The sequence below is a fragment of the Salvelinus fontinalis genome, chromosome 4, assembly GCF_029448725.1.
Source record: "Salvelinus fontinalis isolate EN_2023a chromosome 4, ASM2944872v1, whole genome shotgun sequence".
NCBI lineage: Eukaryota > Metazoa > Chordata > Actinopteri > Salmoniformes > Salmonidae > Salvelinus > Salvelinus fontinalis.
In genome coordinates this window covers 75,557,891-75,580,444 of record NC_074668.1, presented here as the reverse complement: position 1 = coordinate 75,580,444, position 22,554 = coordinate 75,557,891, and the positions used below count along the sequence as shown (strand labels likewise).

General features: G+C 39.7%; 1 protein-coding gene across 2 annotated transcripts in view; it reads left to right on the top strand.

The window, feature by feature from the left end:
- The window catches only part of LOC129854404 (cGMP-inhibited 3',5'-cyclic phosphodiesterase 3B-like), an 86,938-nt gene continuing 64,384 nt past the window's right edge, over nucleotides 1-22,554 (top strand). The window contains exon 1 of one of the 2 annotated variants that reach the window (XM_055921413.1): nucleotides 1-1,097. In XM_055921413.1, the coding sequence (XP_055777388.1) occupies nucleotides 207-1,097 (891 nt within the window). In that variant the 5' untranslated portion in view covers nucleotides 1-206. The remainder of the gene's footprint in view (nucleotides 1,098-22,554) is intronic. The other variant, XM_055921412.1, reaches the window with a different exon arrangement.

The following is a 22,554-nucleotide window of genomic DNA, read 5'->3' as shown; positions in this document are numbered from 1 at the left end:
GCGGATTGTCACATCTAGGCGGCGACACAGAGCCCCTTTTCTCTAAAAACAACAACATTTCACCTTCTCTTTCTTTTAGTCAAAATGCTTGAGCACGTTTGAGTGACCATGGTGTGCGTTTGCCGTCAGGTAGTTGAGAGTTAATACGGCGAGAATATTGGGAGAAGGAAACTTTTGAAGGAATCCAAGGAGCTACAGTTGAAAACATGGCTGTTCGCGAAGAAGGAGAGGTTTTGCACAGTAAAATCAGGCACCACGATGGGGTTGCCAATGCAAACAGCACAGAGCGCTTCAGGAACGGCTATGTGAAGAGCTGCGTCACCCCTTTAAAACAAGACCATCAAAGGGGATTTTTGTTTAACGTCTGTAGGTTTTGCAATGAGGACATTCTGAATTCAAAAATTCTTCGATTTTTTGGCCTATACCTGGGTGCATTCATAATTTTTGCAGTTTCGTTGCTTATTTCCAGGAGCTTGCAAAGTGACTTCAGCTTTTGGGATTTGCGGACTTTTCTGTCGGGCTTCTCTCAGTCCATCAGCCCTCTCTTTAGCATAGGCTGTGCATTTTTCTTTTTGACATTTTATTTAAAGAGGAAAAAGAGGGAAAGTAATAAATGTTGGCTTGTGTCACTGCCAGCATCATGTTACTTAGGGGATTTTTTAGTTTTGCGGTTTTTGCAGTGGGGAGAGGACCAACACCAGATGCAAATGATTGGCAGGTTGTTATTCGTGTTGGGATGTGTGGGTCTCCTAACACTGATCCCCACTTTGAAACTCAAACACAGTGTTCTGATCCTGGTGTTTGCCAGTGTTGTGTGGTTGGTGTCTTTCACCAGTCTGAGCTGCTTGCCTGCACTCCTGAGACCCGTGTTTGCGTGTTTGGCGGGTGTCTCAGGCTCGCTATTGTCCCTCTGTTTTGACCATTATTACCCGCCGAGGGAAACGCCGAATAGGATCTCCAACAGCGAGGAGAAAGTCCCTGTGATCAGACCCAGGAGAAGGTCCAGTTGTGTTTCTTTGGGGGAAACGTCGACCAGCTATTATGGCAGCTGTAAAATGCCTCGCAGACCTTCGTTACCGTGCATATCCAGAGAACAGGTAGGTCATGGGCTGGCATAAAGTTCATCATTGCCTTCATTCATTTGTGCAAAAAGTATCACTGACTGCTCAGAGTGAGCACACGTGCGCAAGAGTACACAATCTTGAACCTGTGGTCTCCAGCAAGGAGGAAATTCAACTCCATGTCCAGAATGCATAGGCCTACAGTAGTCCAGACAGACAATCACCCCTACACTGCTGAACTATTCACCATCCAGGTCATTCACCTCTACTCACACCAAATAATCGTCTCTTGAAATAAACTAGTCTGATAGTCCTGCAATAATTAAACCCATATGACTATAACATGCAGCACACATGCACCAGAAAGTCCATTTACCTAAGTGACATTTATTCAGACATCCTATCCCATTCTTGTTTGTTGAGAGAGTTGTGTTGATGACAGGAAAAACCTGTCAAACAAGTTAAAGCGTGATCACTTATGGTAGAGTAAGCAATGCAATGATCATTATTTAGTAATTCACTCACAGGCATAATTTTCAAATAGGCTTAGAAAATAAGTGGTTAGTGCTACATATTCACTAATCTCTAAAGTTCTCTATAAGGTTATTATTTCACTGTAGTTAGGATACCCTGGTGTGAGGCCACTGCAATGGAAAGTGTGAGTAACATCAAGTGTGTTTATTTGGCTTCAACACTCACTGTATTCCAGGCAATCTATTGTGACCATGAAAGATATTCATTCCCCAATAGTTCAAGATCGAAGATATTAATCTAAGACCCCCAATAGTCAAACATCCTGTTCACACTTACAGTTGATTGTAACAAACAACATCACTGTGGCCCAGCAAGGGCCACAGTGTATTTATACAAAAAAATTACCCTTGATTTTATGAAGAAGACAACTTGATGAAATGGCCTATTATTACTTTCTTACACAGGCCCAATCATAACATTCTTTGCAGGGATGTGAAATATTGCTAACTTGCTTACATTTTCAACATCTGAGCTCAAGAACCAATCGTGTATCAGAAAGAAGCTGTTTTTGGAAGGACCGGGCCATCCACTCTGACAGTAAATAGACATCAGGCGTTAGCATCAAATGATGTTCCATATTTTAAAACCCTAAAGGAATGTAATTCCTTTAAAGATTTATAATAACAGGCTATTTGTGTGTAGAAACTTTATGGATTGCAGTCTGGCTTTATTTTATTATCAGTGATGGTAGCTGATTCTAGTTTATTTGTGAAATATTTAAGCGAAATGTCATACATTAATAATAAGAGTTTTCAATTCCAACGAGGGCAATATGTTCAGCTGACATTTTAGTATGTGCCCTGCCCTCTGACCATATTAGATTAGCCTATCATATTGTTCATTGTCAATTAGATTTATCCAAATTTAGTTTTGCCTCTGATTCTGTCTATGAACCTGTGACGTTTTATAAAAGTGACCTGCCAAATATTGTTTCAGCAATAGCCTTTGTTGTAAACTGGACTACCTTAAAGATGAAGATTATTATGAGAAGATAAGACGCATAAGCTGCATAAAGGATGTTTATTACGGTGTTGTAATAGCACACTTCACTCATACAACACAACACTGAATTTGTTGTTTGTTCATTTGACTCATTGTCCTGCAGTGGATGGTGTCAGGAATAGATTGCAGACTCAAGTCTGGGTACTACCATACAGGTCTGGTCTAGCGTTAATGTTGTCAGGCAGTGAGGGGCATTGGTGTAGACCAGTATTGATCAGTGAAATAAAGATGTCACTGCCTGTTGTCCAACTGTATTGACTTAACAAGAGTGGATAGGAGTGCCAGCATCACCCAAGACACACTACTGTCCTAACTGAAAGACCATATTTGAGTATCACAGGCAAGGACTTTAAGAGGGTGATGATGTGCACGTCAGGTTCAGTGTCCACAGTCAAGTCCTGTATGTGACACTTTGTCATGATGTAGTGTAGACTAATAATAATTAAGCCTAGCTCAAATATGGTCTTAGCAGGCACATTTAGTTGGGAACTGAAAGGACGAACTCAAACGTAATACTCACCATAGATCATACTTGTCATCCACACATGCATAGATTACTGGACTTGTTTGGTCACACATTAAATGGCGCCTCATATATCATGACATTACATGATTTGCTGGTCATTGATTCATCAGAAAATATATAGTAAAATAATTTATATTTTTGCGGGTCAGCACATGATGCTTATGACAAATGCTGTGTGGAATGTGGAAAAGACTAATTTATTTGATTGTGTCTTGCAACATTGGCAATGGGGAAAAATACACCATTTATATAATAAGGTTTTCCACAAATTAATATTTAGAAATGAACAACACCACCATATACGATCAGTGGTCAACCACATTTGGGTTTGCATACAAAGTTTAGACACGATCCTTGCTTTTGTCCTGAAGCTCTGTTGATATTGACATGATGGTATGCTGTGTGTCCTGTTCTGCATTACATCCATTTGTTGCCAGACAGTGATGCATTTAGGCCTTGTTTGTTAAATATTTCTAGTTTCCACACAACAAAAGTTCAGTGTTAGCTGCCAGACACGTATCAACACCAACACCTTTTGATATGAGACCATGTGCAGCTGAAATCAAAATAATTTAAAGTCTTTGAAAGACAACTCTGTTTTAATAGGCCTGTCTCTTGCCGGAACTCTCACATGATAGCTATGTAGGCCTTGTTATGGAGCACTATCACATTCTGCTCAGGGTTCTACAGTGACCTTTTTCACAAGGAGCATGTGTGCCCCGTAAGTTGAAAAATGTCGGAGCATACAAAGAAATCTAGGAGCACAATGAATAGTATTTGAGGTAACAAGCCAGGTTCTTTGTAGTAATGGTGCACGCATGACGGTCATTAATCTGAGCTCAGTGTATTTTCCAAGGCACTTGGGGGGCTGTGGTATAGTGAAGTAATCATTGCAACAATTATCATCTGGGTGATTTTTTTTTTTGGGGGGGGGGGGGGGGCATATGCAAGTATATTTAGGCGCATATGCAAGTAAAATGGTCGCACTGTAGAGCCCTGCTGCTACATTTCGCTATGCTGTTTTTTAAATGTGGAACACAAAGTTACACCATGCTATTTTTGTATGTAGGCCTACATACTGTGCTTGACACTCCTTTGTACACCTACTAATACAGTTAAAATAGCTATGATATAGATCTACTTCATTATGAATTATATAGGTCAACAAAGGCATGACTAAGGAGGACCATAAATGCAGAGAAGAGAAAGTTTTACATCTCATTTGCATGTCTATCACCTAACTTTGTGTCATGTATTCTGAAACCTCTGGTATTAGGTTAGACGTTCTGAGCGTAAGACTTAGTGTCCCAGTGATGAATGATCAGTGATGAATGATCAGTGATGAATGATCAGTGATGGATGATCAGTGATGGATGATCAGTGATGAATGATCAGTGATGAATGATCAGTGATGAATGATCAGTGATGAATGATCATTGATGAATGATCAGTGATGGTCCATAAGCAGTGATACAGTATTTCTTATTTTGGACTCTGATACCTTACATTTTTAAAGTTTGGTTTACATTGGCACACCAGTCATGTTTTTCTTAAAGATACTGAAGTTTGGATTTCAGCTTGATAGTTCATGCTAAAAAACAATGAATAGTACAGCCAAAACAGTCAGGCAAAAGAAGTCCAGATGTAGGCTAGTTTGTGGACACACAGTTGGACAAACGTCTTACATTTCAAATCAGATCAAATCACTACATAATCATCAGTGTTTTATCTTATTTATTGTGTTGTTTTCAAGATTACTTGACATTCTTTGAAATGTATTGCAGTTTGACTTTAAGGGTGACATCTGTCCGCAAAACAATCCTCGCAGAGTGCAAATAGGCCTAGACCATAATACATGCAGTCGCAGTAGCCTTCTTTTTACAATGTCTGTGGCAAGGTAGGGATCATTTATGAAGAGTTCAAGTAAACAGTGTAAAAATGCTTTGCACACGTCATTGCAAGCAGCATTAGGCCTATTCCAAACGATTTAAAATTTATACTTTTCTTGGGCATCTTTGCTTACATTGTATTTCGGACAGACGATGTAGCTCATTATCTTGTAATAGTACCCTACCTCACATAGTACAATTGTCATACTTTCAGGGGATGTTACTGAGGAAAGGTACATTGAATCTGTATTCTTTGCTGACTAGCAAATGGCTGTGAATGTGTTGTGTATGGAGAGTGACATTAAGCCAATGAGCGTCTTACTTGGTTGAGATAAAGACGCCACACTCTGTCCTGTGATCTATTTGACCTAGCTAGTACACCCCAACACCTCAGCTTCTCCTGCACTTCCTGATTCTCTTTGGAAACTTAGTCATCATACATTACGCGTGCACTTTTTAAGTGTTTTAGCCATTTGGTAGCCATCAGACCCCATTGTGGTTCCTAAACTGATTGACTGGCCAGCTAAAGTGATAATCAGTGAAAATTTTTGTGGGAATATCTCATTGATGCGCTGTCTCACGTCATGTCTGGCCTCATGGCTTCTCCACCTGATGAGCCCAGCTAACAGGCCCTCTCCCTGGCCCCTGCCTGTGAGTCACAGCCTTCCTTCCCACAGTCTAATGGCTCTGTGCTCGTCATCAGCACAGCCTACTACGTCTTTAAACACAACTACTGTGGCATGGACCAGAAGGTGCGTCTAGTGCTGCTTGATATCTGTTTGACGTCTTGTGCATCGTCTGTTTGACATTGAATTATTAGTTTGCATTGCCCAAACTCAAAAGAAAGCAAAACCTAACCTGAAACTGTGAACAAGGGCCTACAGTAAAACAGGTGTACATTCCTGGCCCCAGTGATGGAACCTTCTCCACCTGAAATGCAATTTTGGTAACAGAAAACAGGAGATTGACAAACACATTTTCAGTGCATGGTCCTTTGAAAAAGAATACAATGAACAGTGTGCCTTGACTGCTCCTATAGTTTAATGTGCCAGTATTCCATATTATACTATATGAGCAGTCAATAGAACAATTAAACAATTGAGTTCACACAGTGAGTCAGGTTTTGAACTTGTAATTGTATTAAACGCTTGATTTCTGTAGCAAGATGGATAGCCTACATGATCAGGCAGTATTATACAGGCTAGTATTATTCTTGCAGTATTACACAGTTGTTATCATGTTATTTTTTCAGTGATAGAATAATGGTAAAATACTGCACACATGAGAACGGTAGAAAGACCATACAGTGGTTTTACTTGTATAGGTTACATTTCTCACAGAATAAAACAGTCCTAAATTTGTAGCAATGTTTTCATGGAAGCAGACATGTTGGCCCCACACTTCCTAAAGAGTTCACACAAATGAAAAACAGTCACTTCGTCTAGGCATAGCCCAAAGTCATTGCATGTCTTTTGGGAAGATACATCCATGATTTGGTAGCAGACCGTTTCTCTTTTTTTGGGTGGTGTTTGGACTATCATGACAAAATCAGATTTAGTTTGTCTATTGTTTGACATGTGTGTCATTCCTGCAAAAGGGGCAGGTTGGACATCCTGTGTAGTGCACTGACATCCTGTGTCACATCACTACACTTTGTGGCATATTGGTAGGTTAGATATGAGGACAAAGATACAGTTTTTTAAGAGAAAGAGAAAGTGATCCAAGGTTAATGAGTGACTTAAAGCACTTGTGTCCTTACACACACACACACACACACACACACACACAGCAATGTGTTCCTTTGACTAGGGAAACTGATTTGCTGTCGTTTGGTAACTGAGCTGTATGTTCTGTCTCTCCTGGTGTGAGTCTATGGGCAGTTGTGGCTTTATCGGTTTATCTTGAGCTCATGAGGAAGTTTGTCTGTGGGTTTGGCATTGTGCAGCTGGAGGCAAGCAGGTCGGTGTGGTGGGCGGGCGTTAACGCTTGCTGAGGACCTGTTATCGCAGGTGTTTGGCTTCTCAGCGCATGACTGCTTTTGCTCTCTGAAAAGGACATGGCTGCATGGGCTCCAACAACGCCCTCAGTCACCTCCCTACTGCTCATTCAGTCCTATTGCCTCTCCAAATTGATTCTTAGATGTTTAAAGCTCTTTATTTGTACTCTCTCTAGCTCTGATTTGAACCATTGATTGGGAATATTATAGCTTTGGAAACCAAAGATATATATATATATATATTGTCAACATGTACTTTTCTATTCAGGTGGAAAATCTGGTCTTTCTCCATCTCAAACAGGAACTTTTCAGTTCAGCAGTTGTTGAATTGAGATAAATACTGTTAATAATACACATGTTGTCCTATGTAATTTCTGATCCACATTAACACAGCAAGGTGTAGAACAAGTTACAACAACCTGTCAATGAATGGGCAGCATTCCTATGCTGCTTTCCATAGTCTGACTCTGAAAGTGTCAAAATAGCATTTTGTGTTTACTAGAAACTGATCGCAAAGTTTTCAAAACAATAAGCCGTGGCCCTGTGTTCATGTAACCTACCGGTCGGTATGTCCTTTAGTGCAGCTGTATGCTGACGACCTCAGTGTGGCGTGAACACATCTGTCTGTTGTTGGTGAGATCCTTCAATGTGTCAGGCGGTCTGGGAGGGAAAGCCCTACGCAACACGGATGCTGCTGCTGCCATTTTAGAGATCTCACTGTGAACATAATGTATTAATGAAGTGATGGCGAGACGACTGATTCATAATTCATGGAGCAGGATGGGAGGAATTTGTGTTTTTGTTTCAGCGAAGGTGTTCGTATGATAAAAAATTAAGCCTCAGCGGAGCAAAGTGAAAACATTTGCCCCAAAGAATATGGATAGGCAAAGTCACCAAGTCACAGGATTTCCCACAAATGTCCTCAATGTTTTCCTTTTCCAAAATAATTTACATCAGAAATCCACGGGAACTATTATCCTCACCAATTAAAGTCCTGAAAACAACCCCCTAACCATCTAGCTATAGTAGGGATGTGCTAATATAGACATTCTGGGCTGACCTGATATTAAATAGTCTTAATTGGTATTGAAGAATTTAGTGCTTATATTGGTATCTGAACCAATCATCCTCCTTACCACTCTCCGCTAGCTGTCAGTTTTTAAAAGATAGAATTGTAGAAATACACTTTTAAAAATAATCCTGACCTTAATAATTGATAAATTGTCTCATTATTAAAATGTCAGTCGTTGGTATAAGTGTGTAACCCTCAGATGTATTGCAATGCTGTTGCACTCTTTTTCTTCAGCCTCATCTGGTCCGTAATAAAAGATGGAGGAATGAGGGGTGGAGTGTTAACGCTGGCCTCTGACTGAGGAAGCCCAGGCCCCTTGCCTGGATGTGACCCGCCTACAGTGTCTGTCTCATATAGAGGTCGACCGACTATGATTTTTCAACACCGATAGCGATTATTGGAGGACCAAAACAAGCCGATACCGATTAAGCGTCTGATTTTTATACATATATTTGTAATAATGACAATTACAACAATACTGAATGAACACTTTTATTTTTACTTAATATAATACATCAATAAAATCAATTTAGTCTCAAAAAAATAATGAAACATGTTTAAAACCTGTTGAGGATAGAGGGCGCTATTTTCACTTTGGGTAAAAATCGTGCCCAATTTAAACGGCCTCGTACTCTATTCTTGCTCGTACAATATGTATATTATTATTACTATTGGATAGAAAACACTCTCAAGTTTCTAAAACCGTTTGAATTATATCTGTGAGTAAAACAGAACTCATTTTGCAGCAAACTTCCTGTCAGAAAGTGAAAAATCTGAATTCGAGGCTCTGTTCCAGGGCCTGCCTATAAATGTGCTTGATATGTATTAGTATACATGCACTTCATACGCCTTCCACTAGATGTCAATAGGCTGTGAGAGGTGAAATGGGGTTTCTAGGTATTTCTATGGTCAAAAGATAGAGCTTGGAATGACATGACCCCAGAATTCCTTTGTTCAGGAAGCGCATAAAGGTCACCAGTATTGGCTTCTGAAAAGTCTTATATCTCCGGCTTTGATTTTATTTGATAAATGTGAAAATATCATCGTAAAGTATGTTTTTTCAATATAGTTTTATTAGATTATTGATTTTTTTTCGGGAGTTTAGGCGTGTTGCGTTCTTTGCGTTTGGTGACAAAGGAGAGCTTAGCGCCACTTGGCTAGTTTTGCTTGCTCATCCGAGAGGGAAAAATGCCATTCTAAAACCAAACAACGATTTTTCTGGACAGAGGACCCCTTGTACAAGATTCTGATGGAAGATCATCAAAAGTAGGACCCATTTATGATGTTATTTCATATATCTGTCGAACATGTTTACTTTTAGTTTGCAGATTTTGGGCGCTCTCTCGCAATAACGTAAGCTGCATGTCGTAATGAAGTTATTTTTAGAATTCTAACACGGCGATTGCATTAAGGACTAGTGTATCTATCATTTCCTATACAACATGTATTTTTTAGTAAAGTTTATGAATAGTTATTTGGTCAGAATAGGTGAGTGTCAGAAAAATATCCGGACATTCTGGGAAAAAGATGCTAAGTTTTCAGAATGCATAACCACGGATATCAGCTCTAAATATGCACATTTTCGAACAAACCATATATGTATTGTGTAATATGATGTTATAGGACTGTCATCTGATGAATTTTGAGAAGGTTAGTGAAAAAAATAATATATTTTGCTGGTTTATTCGCTATCGCTAACGTGCCTATCGCTATCGCTAATGTGCCTTGAATGAATGAATGCGGTTGTGTGGTAGGCTATTGTAGTAAGCTAATATAATGCTATATTGTGTTTTCGCTGTAAAACACTTAAAAACATCGGAAATATTGGCTGGATTCACACGATGTTTGTCTTTCATTTGCTGTACACCATGCATTTTTCAGAAATGTTTTATGATGAGTATTTAGGTATTTCACGTTGGTCTCTATAATTACTCTGGCTGCTTCGGTGCTATTTCTGATGGTAGCTGTGATGGTAGCTGCAATGTAAAACTGAATTATACCTCAAATATGCACATTTTTCGAACAAAACATAGATTTATTGTGTAAAATGTTATAAGACTGTCATCTGATGAAGTTGTTTCTTGGTTAGTTTGGTTGGTTCTTGGTTAGTTTGGTTGGTTTTGTGCATGCTACCTGTGCTGTGAAAAATGTCTGTGCTTTTTTGTATTTGGTGGTGAGCTAACATAAATATACGTGGTGTTTTCGCTGTAAAACATTTTAAAAATCGGACATGTTGACTGGATTCACAAGATGTTTATCTTTCATTTGCTGTATTGGACTTGTTAATGTGTGAAAGTTAAATATTTCTCAAAAATATTTTTTGAATTTCGCGCTCTGCCTTTCAGTGGAATGTGGGAGGAGTTCCGCTAGCGGAACCCCGGGGCTAGACAGGTTAATTTGGTTTGAATAATGCAAAAACAAAGTGTTGGAGAAGAAAGTAAAAGTGCAATATTTGCCATGTAAAAAAGCAAACGTTTAAGTTCCTTGCTCAGAACATGAGAACATATTTTTTATTTTTTTTATTTCACCTTTATTTAACCAGGTAGGCAAGTTGAGAACAAGGTCTCATTTACAATTGCGACCTGGTCAAGATAAAGCAAATCAGTTCGACACATACAACACCACAGAGTTACACATGGAGTAAAACAAACATACAGTCAATAATACAGTAGAAAAATAAGTATATATACAATGTGAGCAAATGAGGTGAGATAAGGGAGGTAAAGGCAAAAAAAAGCCATGGTGGCGAAGAAAATACAATATAGCAAGTAAAACACTGGAATGGTAGATTTGCAGTGGAAGAATGTGCGAAGTAGAAATATAAATAATGGGGTACAAAGGAGCTAACTAAATAAATACAGTAGGGGAAGTGGTAGTTGTTTGGGCTAAATTATAGATGGGCTATGTACAGGTGCAGTAATCTGTGAGCTGCTCTGACAGCTGGTGCTTAAAGCTAGTGAGGGAGATAAGTGTTTCCAGTTTCAGAGATTTTTGTAGTTCGTTCCAGTCATTGGCAGCAGAGAACTCGAAGGAAAGGCGGCCAAAGAAGGAATTGGCTTTGGGGGTGACCAGAGAGATATACCTCCTGGAGCGCGTGCTACGGGTGGGTGTTGCTATGGTGACCAGTGAGCTGAGATAAGGCAGGGCTTTACCTAGCAGAGACTTGTAGATGACCTGGAGCCAGTGGGTTTGGCTACGAGTATAAAGCGAGGGCCAGCCAACGAGCGCGTACAGGTCGCAGTGGTGGGTAGTATATGGGGCTTTGGTGACAAAACGGATGGCACTGTGATAGACTGCATCCAATTTGTTGAGTAGAGTGTTGGAGGCTAATTTGTAAATGACATCACCGAAATCGAGGATCGGTAGGATAGTCAGTTTTACGAGGATATGTTTGGCAGCATGAGTGAAGAATGCTTTGTTGCGAAATAGGAAGCCGACTCTAGATTTCATTTTGGATTGGAGATGCTTAATGTGAGTCTCGAAGGAGAGTTTACAGTCTAACCAAACACCTAGGTATTTGTAGTTGTCCACATATTCTAAGTCAGAACCGCCTAGAGTAGTGATGCTGGACGGGCGGGCAGGTGCGGGCAGCGATCGGTTGAAGAGCATGTATTTTGTTTTACTTGCATTTAAGAGCAGTTGGAGGCCACAGAAGGAGAGTTGTATGGCATTGAAGCTCGTCTGGAGGTTAGTTAACACAGTGTCCAAAGAAGGGCCAGAAGTATACAGAATGGTGTCATCTGCGTAGAGGTGGATCAGAGAATCACCAGCAGCAAGAGCGACATCATTGATGTATAGAGAGAAGAGAGTTGGCCCGAGAATTGAACCCTGTGGCACCCCCATAGAGACTGCCAGAGGTCCGGACAACAGGCCCTCCGATTTGACACACTGAACTCTATCAGAGAAGTAGTTGGTGAACCAGGGGAGGCAGTCATTTGAGAAACCAAGGCTGTTGAGTCTGCCTATAAGAATGTGGTGATTGACAGAGTCGAAAGCCTTGACCAGGTCGATGAAGACGGCTGCACAGTATTGTCTCTTATTGATGGCGGTTATGATATTGTTTAGGACCTTGAGCACGGCTGAGGTGCACCCATGACCAGCTCTGAAACCAGATTGCATAGCGGAGAAAGTACGGTGGGATTCGAAATGGTCGGTAATCTGTTTGTTAACTTGGCTTTCGAAGACCTTAGAAAGGCAGGGTAGGATAGATATAGGTCTGTAGCAGTTTGGGTCTAGAGTGTCTCCCCCTTTGAAGAGGGGGATGACCACGGCAGCATTCCAATCTTTGGGAATCTCCAGCTTTCTGGATTTGGATGAAGGAGAAATGGGGAGTCTTGGCCGAGTTGCTGTGGGGGGTGCAGGGCTGTTGACCGGGGTAGGGGTAGCCAGGAGGAAAGCATGGCCAGCCGTAGAAAAATGCTTATTGAAATTGGCAATTATAGTGGATTTATCGGTGGTGACATTGTTTCCTAGCCTCAGCTTGTGCTACAGGATGCAAATTTCAGTTTGAAAAAGATAGCCTTAGCATTCCTAACTGCCTGTGTATATTGGTTTTTAACTTCCCTGAAAAGTTGCATATCACGGGGGCTATTCAATGCTAATGCAGTACGCAACAGGATGTTTTTGTGCAGTCAGGTCTGAAGTTAACCAAGGGCTATATCTGTTCCTAGTTCTACATTTTTTGAATGGGGCATGCTTATTTAAGATGGTGAGGAAGGCACTTTTAAAGAATAACCAGGCATCCTCTACTGACGGGATGAGGTCAATATCCTTCCAGGATACACGGACCAGGTCGATTAGAAAGGCCTGCTTGTTGAAGTGTTTTAGGGAGCGTTTGACAGTGATGAGGGGTGGTCGTTTGGTCGCAGACCCATTACGGATGCAGGCAATGAGGCAGTGATCGCTGAGATCTTGGTTGAAGACAGCAGAGGTGTATTTGGAGGGCAATTTGGAGGGAAAGTCTTTATGCTACATGCTATCTTACACGACACCCCTCTCCCCATTAGGCCCTTTGAGTTTGCTTTCTCTCTGCCCCTGTCCCACAATGTCCGCCAGCCACATTTTAAGAATAGAAGTAACTGTATTTAAAGAAATGACAGGCACAATTAATAAAAATAATAACATCTCACCTAAATCATGCTCTATGGCAAGGTTCCTCATCTTTTTCAATGGTTGGACCTAAAAGACTGTAGAAACACCAGCAAATTTCTTTGGAAAAGTATTCCCACACAATAGAGATAATAGTGAAGACATCAAAACTATGAAATAACTTTAAGAGATGAAGGTCAGTCAATCTGAAAATATCAAGAACTTTTAAAGTTTCTTCAAGTGCAGTTGCAAAAACCATCAAGTGCTATGATGAAACTGGCTCATATGAGGACCGCCACAGGAAAGGAAGACCCAGAGTTACCTCTGCTGCAGAGGATAAGTTCATTAGAGATACTAGTCTCATAAATCGTCAATTAACTGCACCTCAGATTGCACCTCACAGAGTTCAAGTAACAGACACATCTTAACATCCACTTTTCAGAGGAGACTGTGTGAATCAGGCCTTCATGGTCGAATTGCTGCAAAGAAACCACTACTAAAGGACACCAATAAGAAGAAGATACTTACTTTGGCCAAAAAACACGAGCAATGGACATTAGACAGGTGAAAATCTGTCCTTTGGTCTGATGAGTCCATATTGAGATGTTTGGTTCCAAGCGCCGTGTCTTTGTGAGACGCATAGTTGGTGAACGGATGATCTCTGCATGTGTGGTTCCCACCGTGAAGCATGGAGGAGGAGGTGTGGGGGTGCTTTGTTGGTGACACTGTGATTTATTTTGAATTCAAGGCACACTTAACCAGCATGGCTACCACAGCATTCTGCAGCGATACACCATCCCATCTGGTTTGCGCTTAGTGGGACTAACATTTGTTTTTCAACAGGACAATGACCCAAAACACACCTTCAGGCTGTGTAAGGGCTATTTTACCAAAAAGGATAGTGATGGAGTGCTGCATCTTATGACCTGGCCTTCACAACCACCCGACCAAAACTCAATTGAGATGGTTTGGGATGAGTTGGACCGCGGAGTGAAGGAAAAGCAGCCAACAAGTGCTCAGCATATGTGGGAACTCCTTCAAGACTGTTGGAAAAGCATTCCAGGCGACTACCTCATGAAGCTGGTTGAGACAATGCAAAGCTGTCATCAAGACAAAGGGTGGTCTACTTTGAAGAATCTCAAATATAAAATATATATTTTTTAAATATATTTTTTGGTTTTCTACTATTATTCTACAATGTATAAAATATTAAAAATAAATAAAAACCATTGAATGAGTAGGTGTGTCCAAACCTTTGACTGGTACTGTATATATGCAAGCAAGGTTTGACATGATTATGGTTTAGTCAAACATTATTGTATGTCTGTTTGGGCTTCTTGCAGTCAAATGGCAGTCTACAAATTATTATGTAATTATGTTCTGCCCTCCTGACCATTTGCTTGTGGCTGAATCTAGTTGATGATCCCTGCACTATGGCTTTGTTTTGTCTTGTAGTAAGATATTCCAAATATGATCTCTACAATCTCCTGCAATATAACTTAAGTCACAAAAACTGTCAAATTATGATTTTCCGCTTTGTGTCATTACAGAAGCATTTATACTCAGCTCTGATGGACAGACCCGTAATTATGCTGTCGACATTATCCTTCTGTTTTCTACATCCTACTTTGAGTCCAACCCATGTGTTGACCAGGTCCTCTCTGCAATTCAGGGCAAAATTACTGTTGCTATAATAATCAAATTAACCACTGTTATTTAAAAGAGCATATTAGGAGCATAGTATGTCGTATGAAGGATGGCGTTTCAATGTAACATTCTAAAATATCCTGTAAGAACAGTTGCCATGTTCCTTGTCCATATGGAGAGAGGGAAGGGTTGTTTAAACCTGGTCAGGCGAGGGTGAACCATAGATGGACCCCTGTTTGTGTGGTGTTAGTGCTCCTGGGTGTTTTGGGAGCCAGGCAGGCGTAAATAATGCTCTTAACTAACTCTTAACTATACACATGAGGACAGTGCAGCAGGCTGCATAGAGAGAAAGCGATAGAGAGAGGGGGTGGGAGGGAGGGAGAGCAAGGCGGCGGAAAAGCAGAGCGCCTCTCAGCTGTCACGTTCTCTTGCTGTAAAGCCATGTGGAATGATATAACATTGACGTCACTACCCAGTGACGTACGAGTGTGCCTGAAAAAAAAGCGAAGTATTACTAATCGCCCTGTAGAATTTAGTGACTGCCTCTAGCTTCTGATGAGAAGGGGAGAGAATGCACGGAGGAAAATGCAAATACTATTCAACGTTGTATGTAGGATTGTTTAAATTAGTCAAATAAAATGTATAATTTATCATAATTTTGTACATTATTCTTGAGAAACCAAGGCGATTTCTTTTTTTTCTCACATTGAATTCTGTTTTTGTTGTTTTTTGTAAATATTTTTATGAAGATGAACATTAATTGAATAGAGGTAAAGTGTTGGTAGTTGATGGTCATTATATTTAGCCTAAACTGATTGTAAAATTGCTTGAGTGAATTTAACAAATTAGTGCTTTGATTTGACAGATGATGGATGACGTGTGTAATATCTTAATTACTCTATAATTTGAGACATTTTGAGACAGTTAATGTTTTTCTATATAGTAAGAGAATATGTAATTTGCGTGCATGTTTCTGGAATATGGAACATAGTTATTTTATTAAATATTATAATAAGGCTACAACGTCTTTAGTCATTCTTTTGATAATTTCTAGCAATTCTGTGATTCTTGACTGAGGAATAAATATATAGACCTACTTGTTGTTGTCTGTGGTCCATCCAACTTATTTAGTCTATCTCCTCAACTCATTTTATTTCTGCGTAGTCTCAGTACATTAGCTCCTTTTGTGCTCAGCTGTAGTGGGCCCAGAGATAAGGGGCTCCTGAATGACTGGAAAACAAGTCCTAGAAAACACTGATAGGATGAAAAAATACAACAGTCTGTTGGAGCTAGCTACAGTATATTTCTTATGGTGTTGAATTACATTTTATATAATACCAAATACACCTTTTAACCTTTCACTGTCAATACTATTAAGACATATTGTGAACAGAAATCCACAATGACAAATATTGTAGCTTAACATTTGCTTGATAACAATGTAACATGGTTCTCTCTTTTTTGGAATAGTAAATGTTATTTTATTTTTTTACTGATGTAAAATGTTGGACTAAGGAAGTGAGTCACTCCTGCCTTGCACAAGTAAACGCATGAACGGTAATCAAATTAGACCTTAAATTAAGGCCACGACACTACTCAGGCCTTTTCACATCACACATGGTCAGGACATTGCTGCTGCACGCAAACACACACGCACTCACATGCAGCCAGGGCCTCTCCAATAAGGGCAGTAAACATACATCGGCCTGCCAGACACAAGTCCTCAAAGCTTCCTATAGTCAATTTTGAAATATACATTACTGACTTATGCAAAACATATAAAGCAATACATGGTAAAAGGAACAGATTTTTCCCTTTGAAATGTAACTTATTTTTGTTGCATGAATCATATTTGTACTAGATAGGTAATACAAGGAGCACATGTCTTCCAGTGGCTATGAGTGAACAGATCTATCCAATATTCACAGTTCTTGACACATACTGTATATCTGTTCAGGGTGACTCTTAACCAGAATATTCAGATCTCGGTGTGTGAGCTTGACAGTTAAATCCAAAACTTAGTTTGCATTGTTACTTCAATTTACTGATACATAAGCAATTGTTGCTGTCTGATTTATTCTTTTACTATTAGATTAATAATACTTAAAAATATTCATAAAATACCCCAAAATAATCAGTCATGTTTTTATACAATAATATTTTTATTAGGCCAATATTTTGTTATCTTGTTGTATTTCAGCTCTAATTAAGACAAAACTCCTTATTATATACAGTTGAAGTCGGAAGTTCACACACACCTTAGTCAAATACATTTAAACTCCGTTTTTCACAATTCCTGACATTTAATCCTAGTAAAAATTCTGTCTTAGGTCAGTTAGGAACACCAATTTATTTTAAGAATGTGAAATGTCAGAATAATAGTAGAGAGAATTATTTATTTCAGCTTTTATTTCTTTCATCACATTCCCAGTGGGTCAGAACTTTACATACACTCAATTAGTGTTTGGTAGCATTGCCATTAAATTGTTTAACTTGGGTCAAACGTTTTGGGTAGCCTTCCACAAACTTCCCACCATAAGTTGGGTGAATTTTGGCCCATTCCTCCTGACAGAGCTGATGTAACTCAGGTTTGTAGGCCTCCTTGCTCGCACACGCTTTTTCAGTTCTGCCTACAAATTTTCTATAGGATTGAGGTCAGGGCTTTGTGATGGCCACTCCAATACCTTGACTTTGCTGTCCTTAAGCCATTTTGCCACAACTTTGGAAGTATGCTTGGGGTCATTGTCCGTTTGGAAGACCCATTTGTGACCAAGCTTTATCTTCCTGACTCATGTCTTGAGATGTTGCTTCAAAATATCTACATAATTTTTCCTCCCTCATGATGCCATCTATTTTGTGAAGTGCACCAGTCCCTCCTGCAGCAAAGCACCACCACAACATGATGCTGCCACCACCGTGCTTCACGGTTGGGATGGTGTTCTTCGGCTTGCAAGCCTCCCCCTTTTTCCTCCAAACATAACGATGGTCATTATGGCCAAACAGTTCTATTTTTGTTTCATCAGACCAGAGGACATTTCTCCAAAAAGTACAATCTTTGTCCCCATGTGCAGTTGCAAACCGTAGTCTCGCTTTTTTATGGCGGTTCTGGAGCAGTGGCTATAATTTTTTTTCTGTGGTCTTGGTTGATTTCTTTTGATTTTCCCATGGTGTCGAGCAAAGAGGCACTGAGTTTGAAGGTAGGACTTGAAATACATCCACAGGTACACCTCCAATTGACTCAAATTACGTCAATTATCCCATCAGAAGCTTCTAAAGCCATGACATAATCTTCTGGAATTTTCCAAGCTGTTTAAAAGCACAGTTAAAAGCACAGTGCCTAGTGTATGTAAACTTCTGACCCACTGGAATTGTGATACGTTGAATTATAAGTGAAATAATCTGTCTGTAAACAATTGTTGAAAAAATTACTTGTGTCATGCACAAAGTAGATGTCCTAACCAACTTGCCAAAACTATAGTTTGTTAACAAGAAATTTGTGGAGTGGTTGAAAAATGAGTTTTAATGACTCCAACCTAAGTGTATGTAAACTGCAACTGTAGACAAAATATACACAGGTATCAGGTATTCTAGCAACTATTATTTCTTTGCTAGTTAATTTGTATGCTGTCTTTTTTAAATTATTTTTTATTTATTCAATGTTCTCTGTCAGTAGTTTGGTGTTAATTTTCTACTTGGCAGCAGACATCAGGACTTGTTGAATGAAAGGGTTAACAGCAGCAGCGAGGGAGTCAGCCGAGCGAGGTGCTCAGTGTGTTTGGCTGACTGCAGAGTGAAACAGGATGCAGCGACTGCATTGTCAGCCTGCTGGTGTGAGTGCAAACAGATGAGGAAATGCTGGAGCGGGTACTCCAAAACTTGGGTTACCTTGGAAACGGTTTGCGTCATGATCACTAGCAATTAGCTTGCAGCTCTTTAGTTTTCAAGATAGGTCTACCAGGGCTTAGTCCAATGGCTGTTGCTAACAGCGAAAGGAATTGTATTCCAAACAACACTAGGAAATAATTTATGCTTTTTACCTATATTTTGTAATGTAATTTTTTTAATTGTTTTCAAAGATAAACTTTAATTATCTTATTTCATATGTTACATTTTTTCACAGACTGTATATATTTTGAAAGTGACCTGAAGAGTGGTGTTTATTATAAAAGTGAGATGACGAGGCAGAGAAAGTTCCCATAAAATGCTTTTCTAATGAGCCCTGATTGATGATCTGTGTGTGTGTGTGTGTGTGTGTGTGTGTGTGTGTGTGTGTGTGTGTGTGTGTGTGTGTGTGTGTGTGTGTGTGTGTGTGTGTGTGTGTGTGTGTGTGTGTGTGTGTGTGTGTGTGTGTGTGTGTGTGTGTGTGTGTGTGTGTGTGTGTGTGTGTGTGTGTGTGTGTGTGTGTGTGTGTGTGTTGTCGAAGCACATGGAGCGGCACAAAAAAGTTCCCTAGCAGTCAGTCAGTGATGAGTAGTAGTATTTAATGGCACCAACCAACTGCCATTTTTACACCTCCACTGATCACAGGGAGAGAAAGCCTACTCTGCTCAACCCAGGGGTAGATTGTTGGAACTTTATTAGCCATATACTCAGCACCTCTCATTTGTTTCAAGAGGAGCAGGGATTTTCTGCATGGCTCACCTGGAAAGGATTTTTGCACAATAAGGTTCCCAATAGTTCAAACATTTAAGGTGGCCTAGTATCTTTTAAGTTGACAAGGAGGTTGTTGAACCTTGCATGCATCCTGTGAAAAAAAGAAAGAAAAGAAGAAGCTGTTTGTTTAGCCCAGTGGCTGGGTTAGATAGGAGGGAGGGACAGCAAGGGATAACGGGTTGGGAGGGGGCTCGTTAGGTGAGATCAGAGATCTAGTGACATACGTGAAAGATCTCAGTTGAGTTGGCTCGCTGGGGGTTGGGGAGAATGTTGGAGGAATGGGACTGCGAGGATGTTTAGTTTGTGTTTTCATTTACATTTACATTTAAGTCATTTAGCAGACGCTCTTATCCAGAGCGACTTACAAATTGGTGCATTCACCTTATGACATCCATAAAAAGTACCCAATTGTCATACTTGAGTAAAAATAAAGATACCTTATTAGAAAATGACTCAAGTAAAAGTGAATGTCACCCAGTAAAATACTACTTGAGTAAAAGCCTAAAAGTATTTAGTTTGAAATATACTTAACTACCAAAAGTAAATGTAAATGCTCAAATATATTTAAATATCAAAAGTAAAAGTATAAATAATTTTAAAAAATCCTTATATTCAGCAAACCAGACAGCACCATTTTGTTGATTTATGGATATCCAGGGGGTATCTCACCTCTATACAAGCCTTATTGCTGTTTAGCTGTTTAGGCAATTACAGCTGATTTGCAGTGGTGGAAAAAGTACCCAATTGTTATAAAAGTATAGATACCTTAATAGAAAATGACTCGAGTAAAAGTGTAAGTCACCCAGTAAAATATTACTTGAGTAAAAGTCTAAAAGTATTTGGTTCTAAATATAGTTAGGTATCAAAAGTAAATGTAATTGATAATATATACTTAAGTATCAAAAGGAAAAGTATAAATCATTTCAAATTCCTTCTGTTAAGCAAAGCAGACGCCACCATTTACTTCTTTCAAAAATGTACAGATAGCCAGGGGCACACTATAACACTCAGACATAATTTACAAATTATGTATTTGGGTTTGGCGAGTCCGTCAGATCAGAGGCAGTAGGGATGACAATGTGTTCTCTTGATAAGTGCATTAATTTAATAATTTTCCTGTTCTGCTAAGCATTCAAAATGTAACGAGTACTTTTGGGTGTCAGGGAAAATGTATGGAGTAAAAAGTACATTATTTTCTGTTGGAATGTAGTGAAGTAAAAGTTGTCAAAAAATGTATAGTAAAGTACACATACCACAAAAAACTGCTTAAGTAGTACTTTGAAGTATGTTTACTTCAGTACTTTACACCACTGCTTATTTGTGACTGAATAGCACCAATAATCCTGTTTGTCAAATTCAAGATGGGAACTGAACTGTTCACTGTTCTGATGAAAGTTTGCTCTCTCTCTCTCTCTCTCTCTCTCTCCTCTCTTCTCTCTTCTCTCTCTCTCTCAATTGAAAACAGTGTTAGCGCTGCCACTTTTACACCAAAAGGCTGTTGCTAGGTGACGGCTGACGTCAGTGGCAGCTACAGAGGAGGTCTTGTGTGTTTGGCTGCTGAGGGCAGACCCCACTGAAAAGGGCAAACTATGAAGCACTATTAGTCATTGCAATAAAAACCTAAACTTCAGTGTCCAAGGATAGCCACTCTAAATAATTGTGAGCATTTCATGCAGACACCTTCTGTAAACCTGTGATCAGGAATTACAAGGTAAAAAAAAAAAAGAAATTCTACTCTGTCAACCCTGCCAATACCCACCCCCTTTTATCTTTCTCTCTCCCTACTCCATCGCTGTCTCCTTTTCTCTAACCCCCCCACACAGGCTCAAATACCAGTCCAGGAACCCCCTCCGTTTTCAGAGCACATGACGTAAGCAAGATTTTGTAGAGAGGGGGGAAAAATCAAGGTTGCCAAGGTTGCTCTGGAGCCTGCTTGCCATTGTTTAGTGTAACCAATTCCCGGGAACCCGTATCTCTCTCCCTCAATCCCTCTCTCTCTCTGGACTAGAACATCTACCCTATTGGACAGCACAGATCAACACCGCACTGTGCATAGCCTAAACAAATTACACAAAAGTTAGGCTTGGCATGTTTATACATTTTAGTAAAGAAAGTTAACTATTCTGCTGAATGTAAGCAAAATAGATAACTAATTCACACAATATTTCTTTCACTTAGAAATTGTAGAGTAGGTTGTTTAGACCAGTGAAAAATACAATCATTAATGCATTGAAAGTTCTGTCTGTAAGGCAACAATGTGATAAATGGGTTGAATTGGGGGAACCAGGTTACTGAGATTCACCGCCCAAACCCGTTGTCCTTCTGCCCCTGAGCAAGGCAGTTAACACACTGTTCCCCGGGCGCCGAAGACGTGGATGTTAGTTAAGGCAGCCTTCCGGACCTCTCTGATTCAGAGGTTGGGTTAAATGTGGAAGACACATTTCAGTTGAATGCATTCAGTTGAACAACTTTCCCTTTTCCTCTGGATGAATACAGTGCCTTCAGAAAGTATTCAGACTAGACTTGGGCGGTATACCGTGTATAACGGGGTATTTGGAAATAGCCACAAGATGTTTTTTCAATACCGTATAATAAAAAATTCAATAAAAATTCAATACATTTTAATATTTGTAGTTACAGACACATACATTTGCCAGAAAATAGTTTAATTGTCATCAGATGACAACAGAAATGCAACAACTATTTGGTTAGCAGCCACACAAGTAAATGTGCTCACAATTAAAAAGCAAGGTCTTTTTTTGCTAAAAACTATGCATGGCCATCATATTTCTAATGTTTTTCATAGAAAGAATGTAACCAGCTACATTTCCTAATGTTTTGCCTAAAGTTAATCTTGTATTTTACCGGATAAAAGTTCCTTGAGAAAAGTAGCTACACATCAGGGCTCCTGAGTGGCCCAGCGGTCTAAGGCACTGCGTCTCAGTACCACTGCGTCCCGGCCATGATTGGGTGGCCCACAATTGGCCCAGCGTTGAACTGGTTTGGCCGAGGTAGGCCGTCATTGTAAATAAGAATGTGTTCTTAACTGACTTGCCTAGTTAAATATAGGTTAAATAACAAAACAA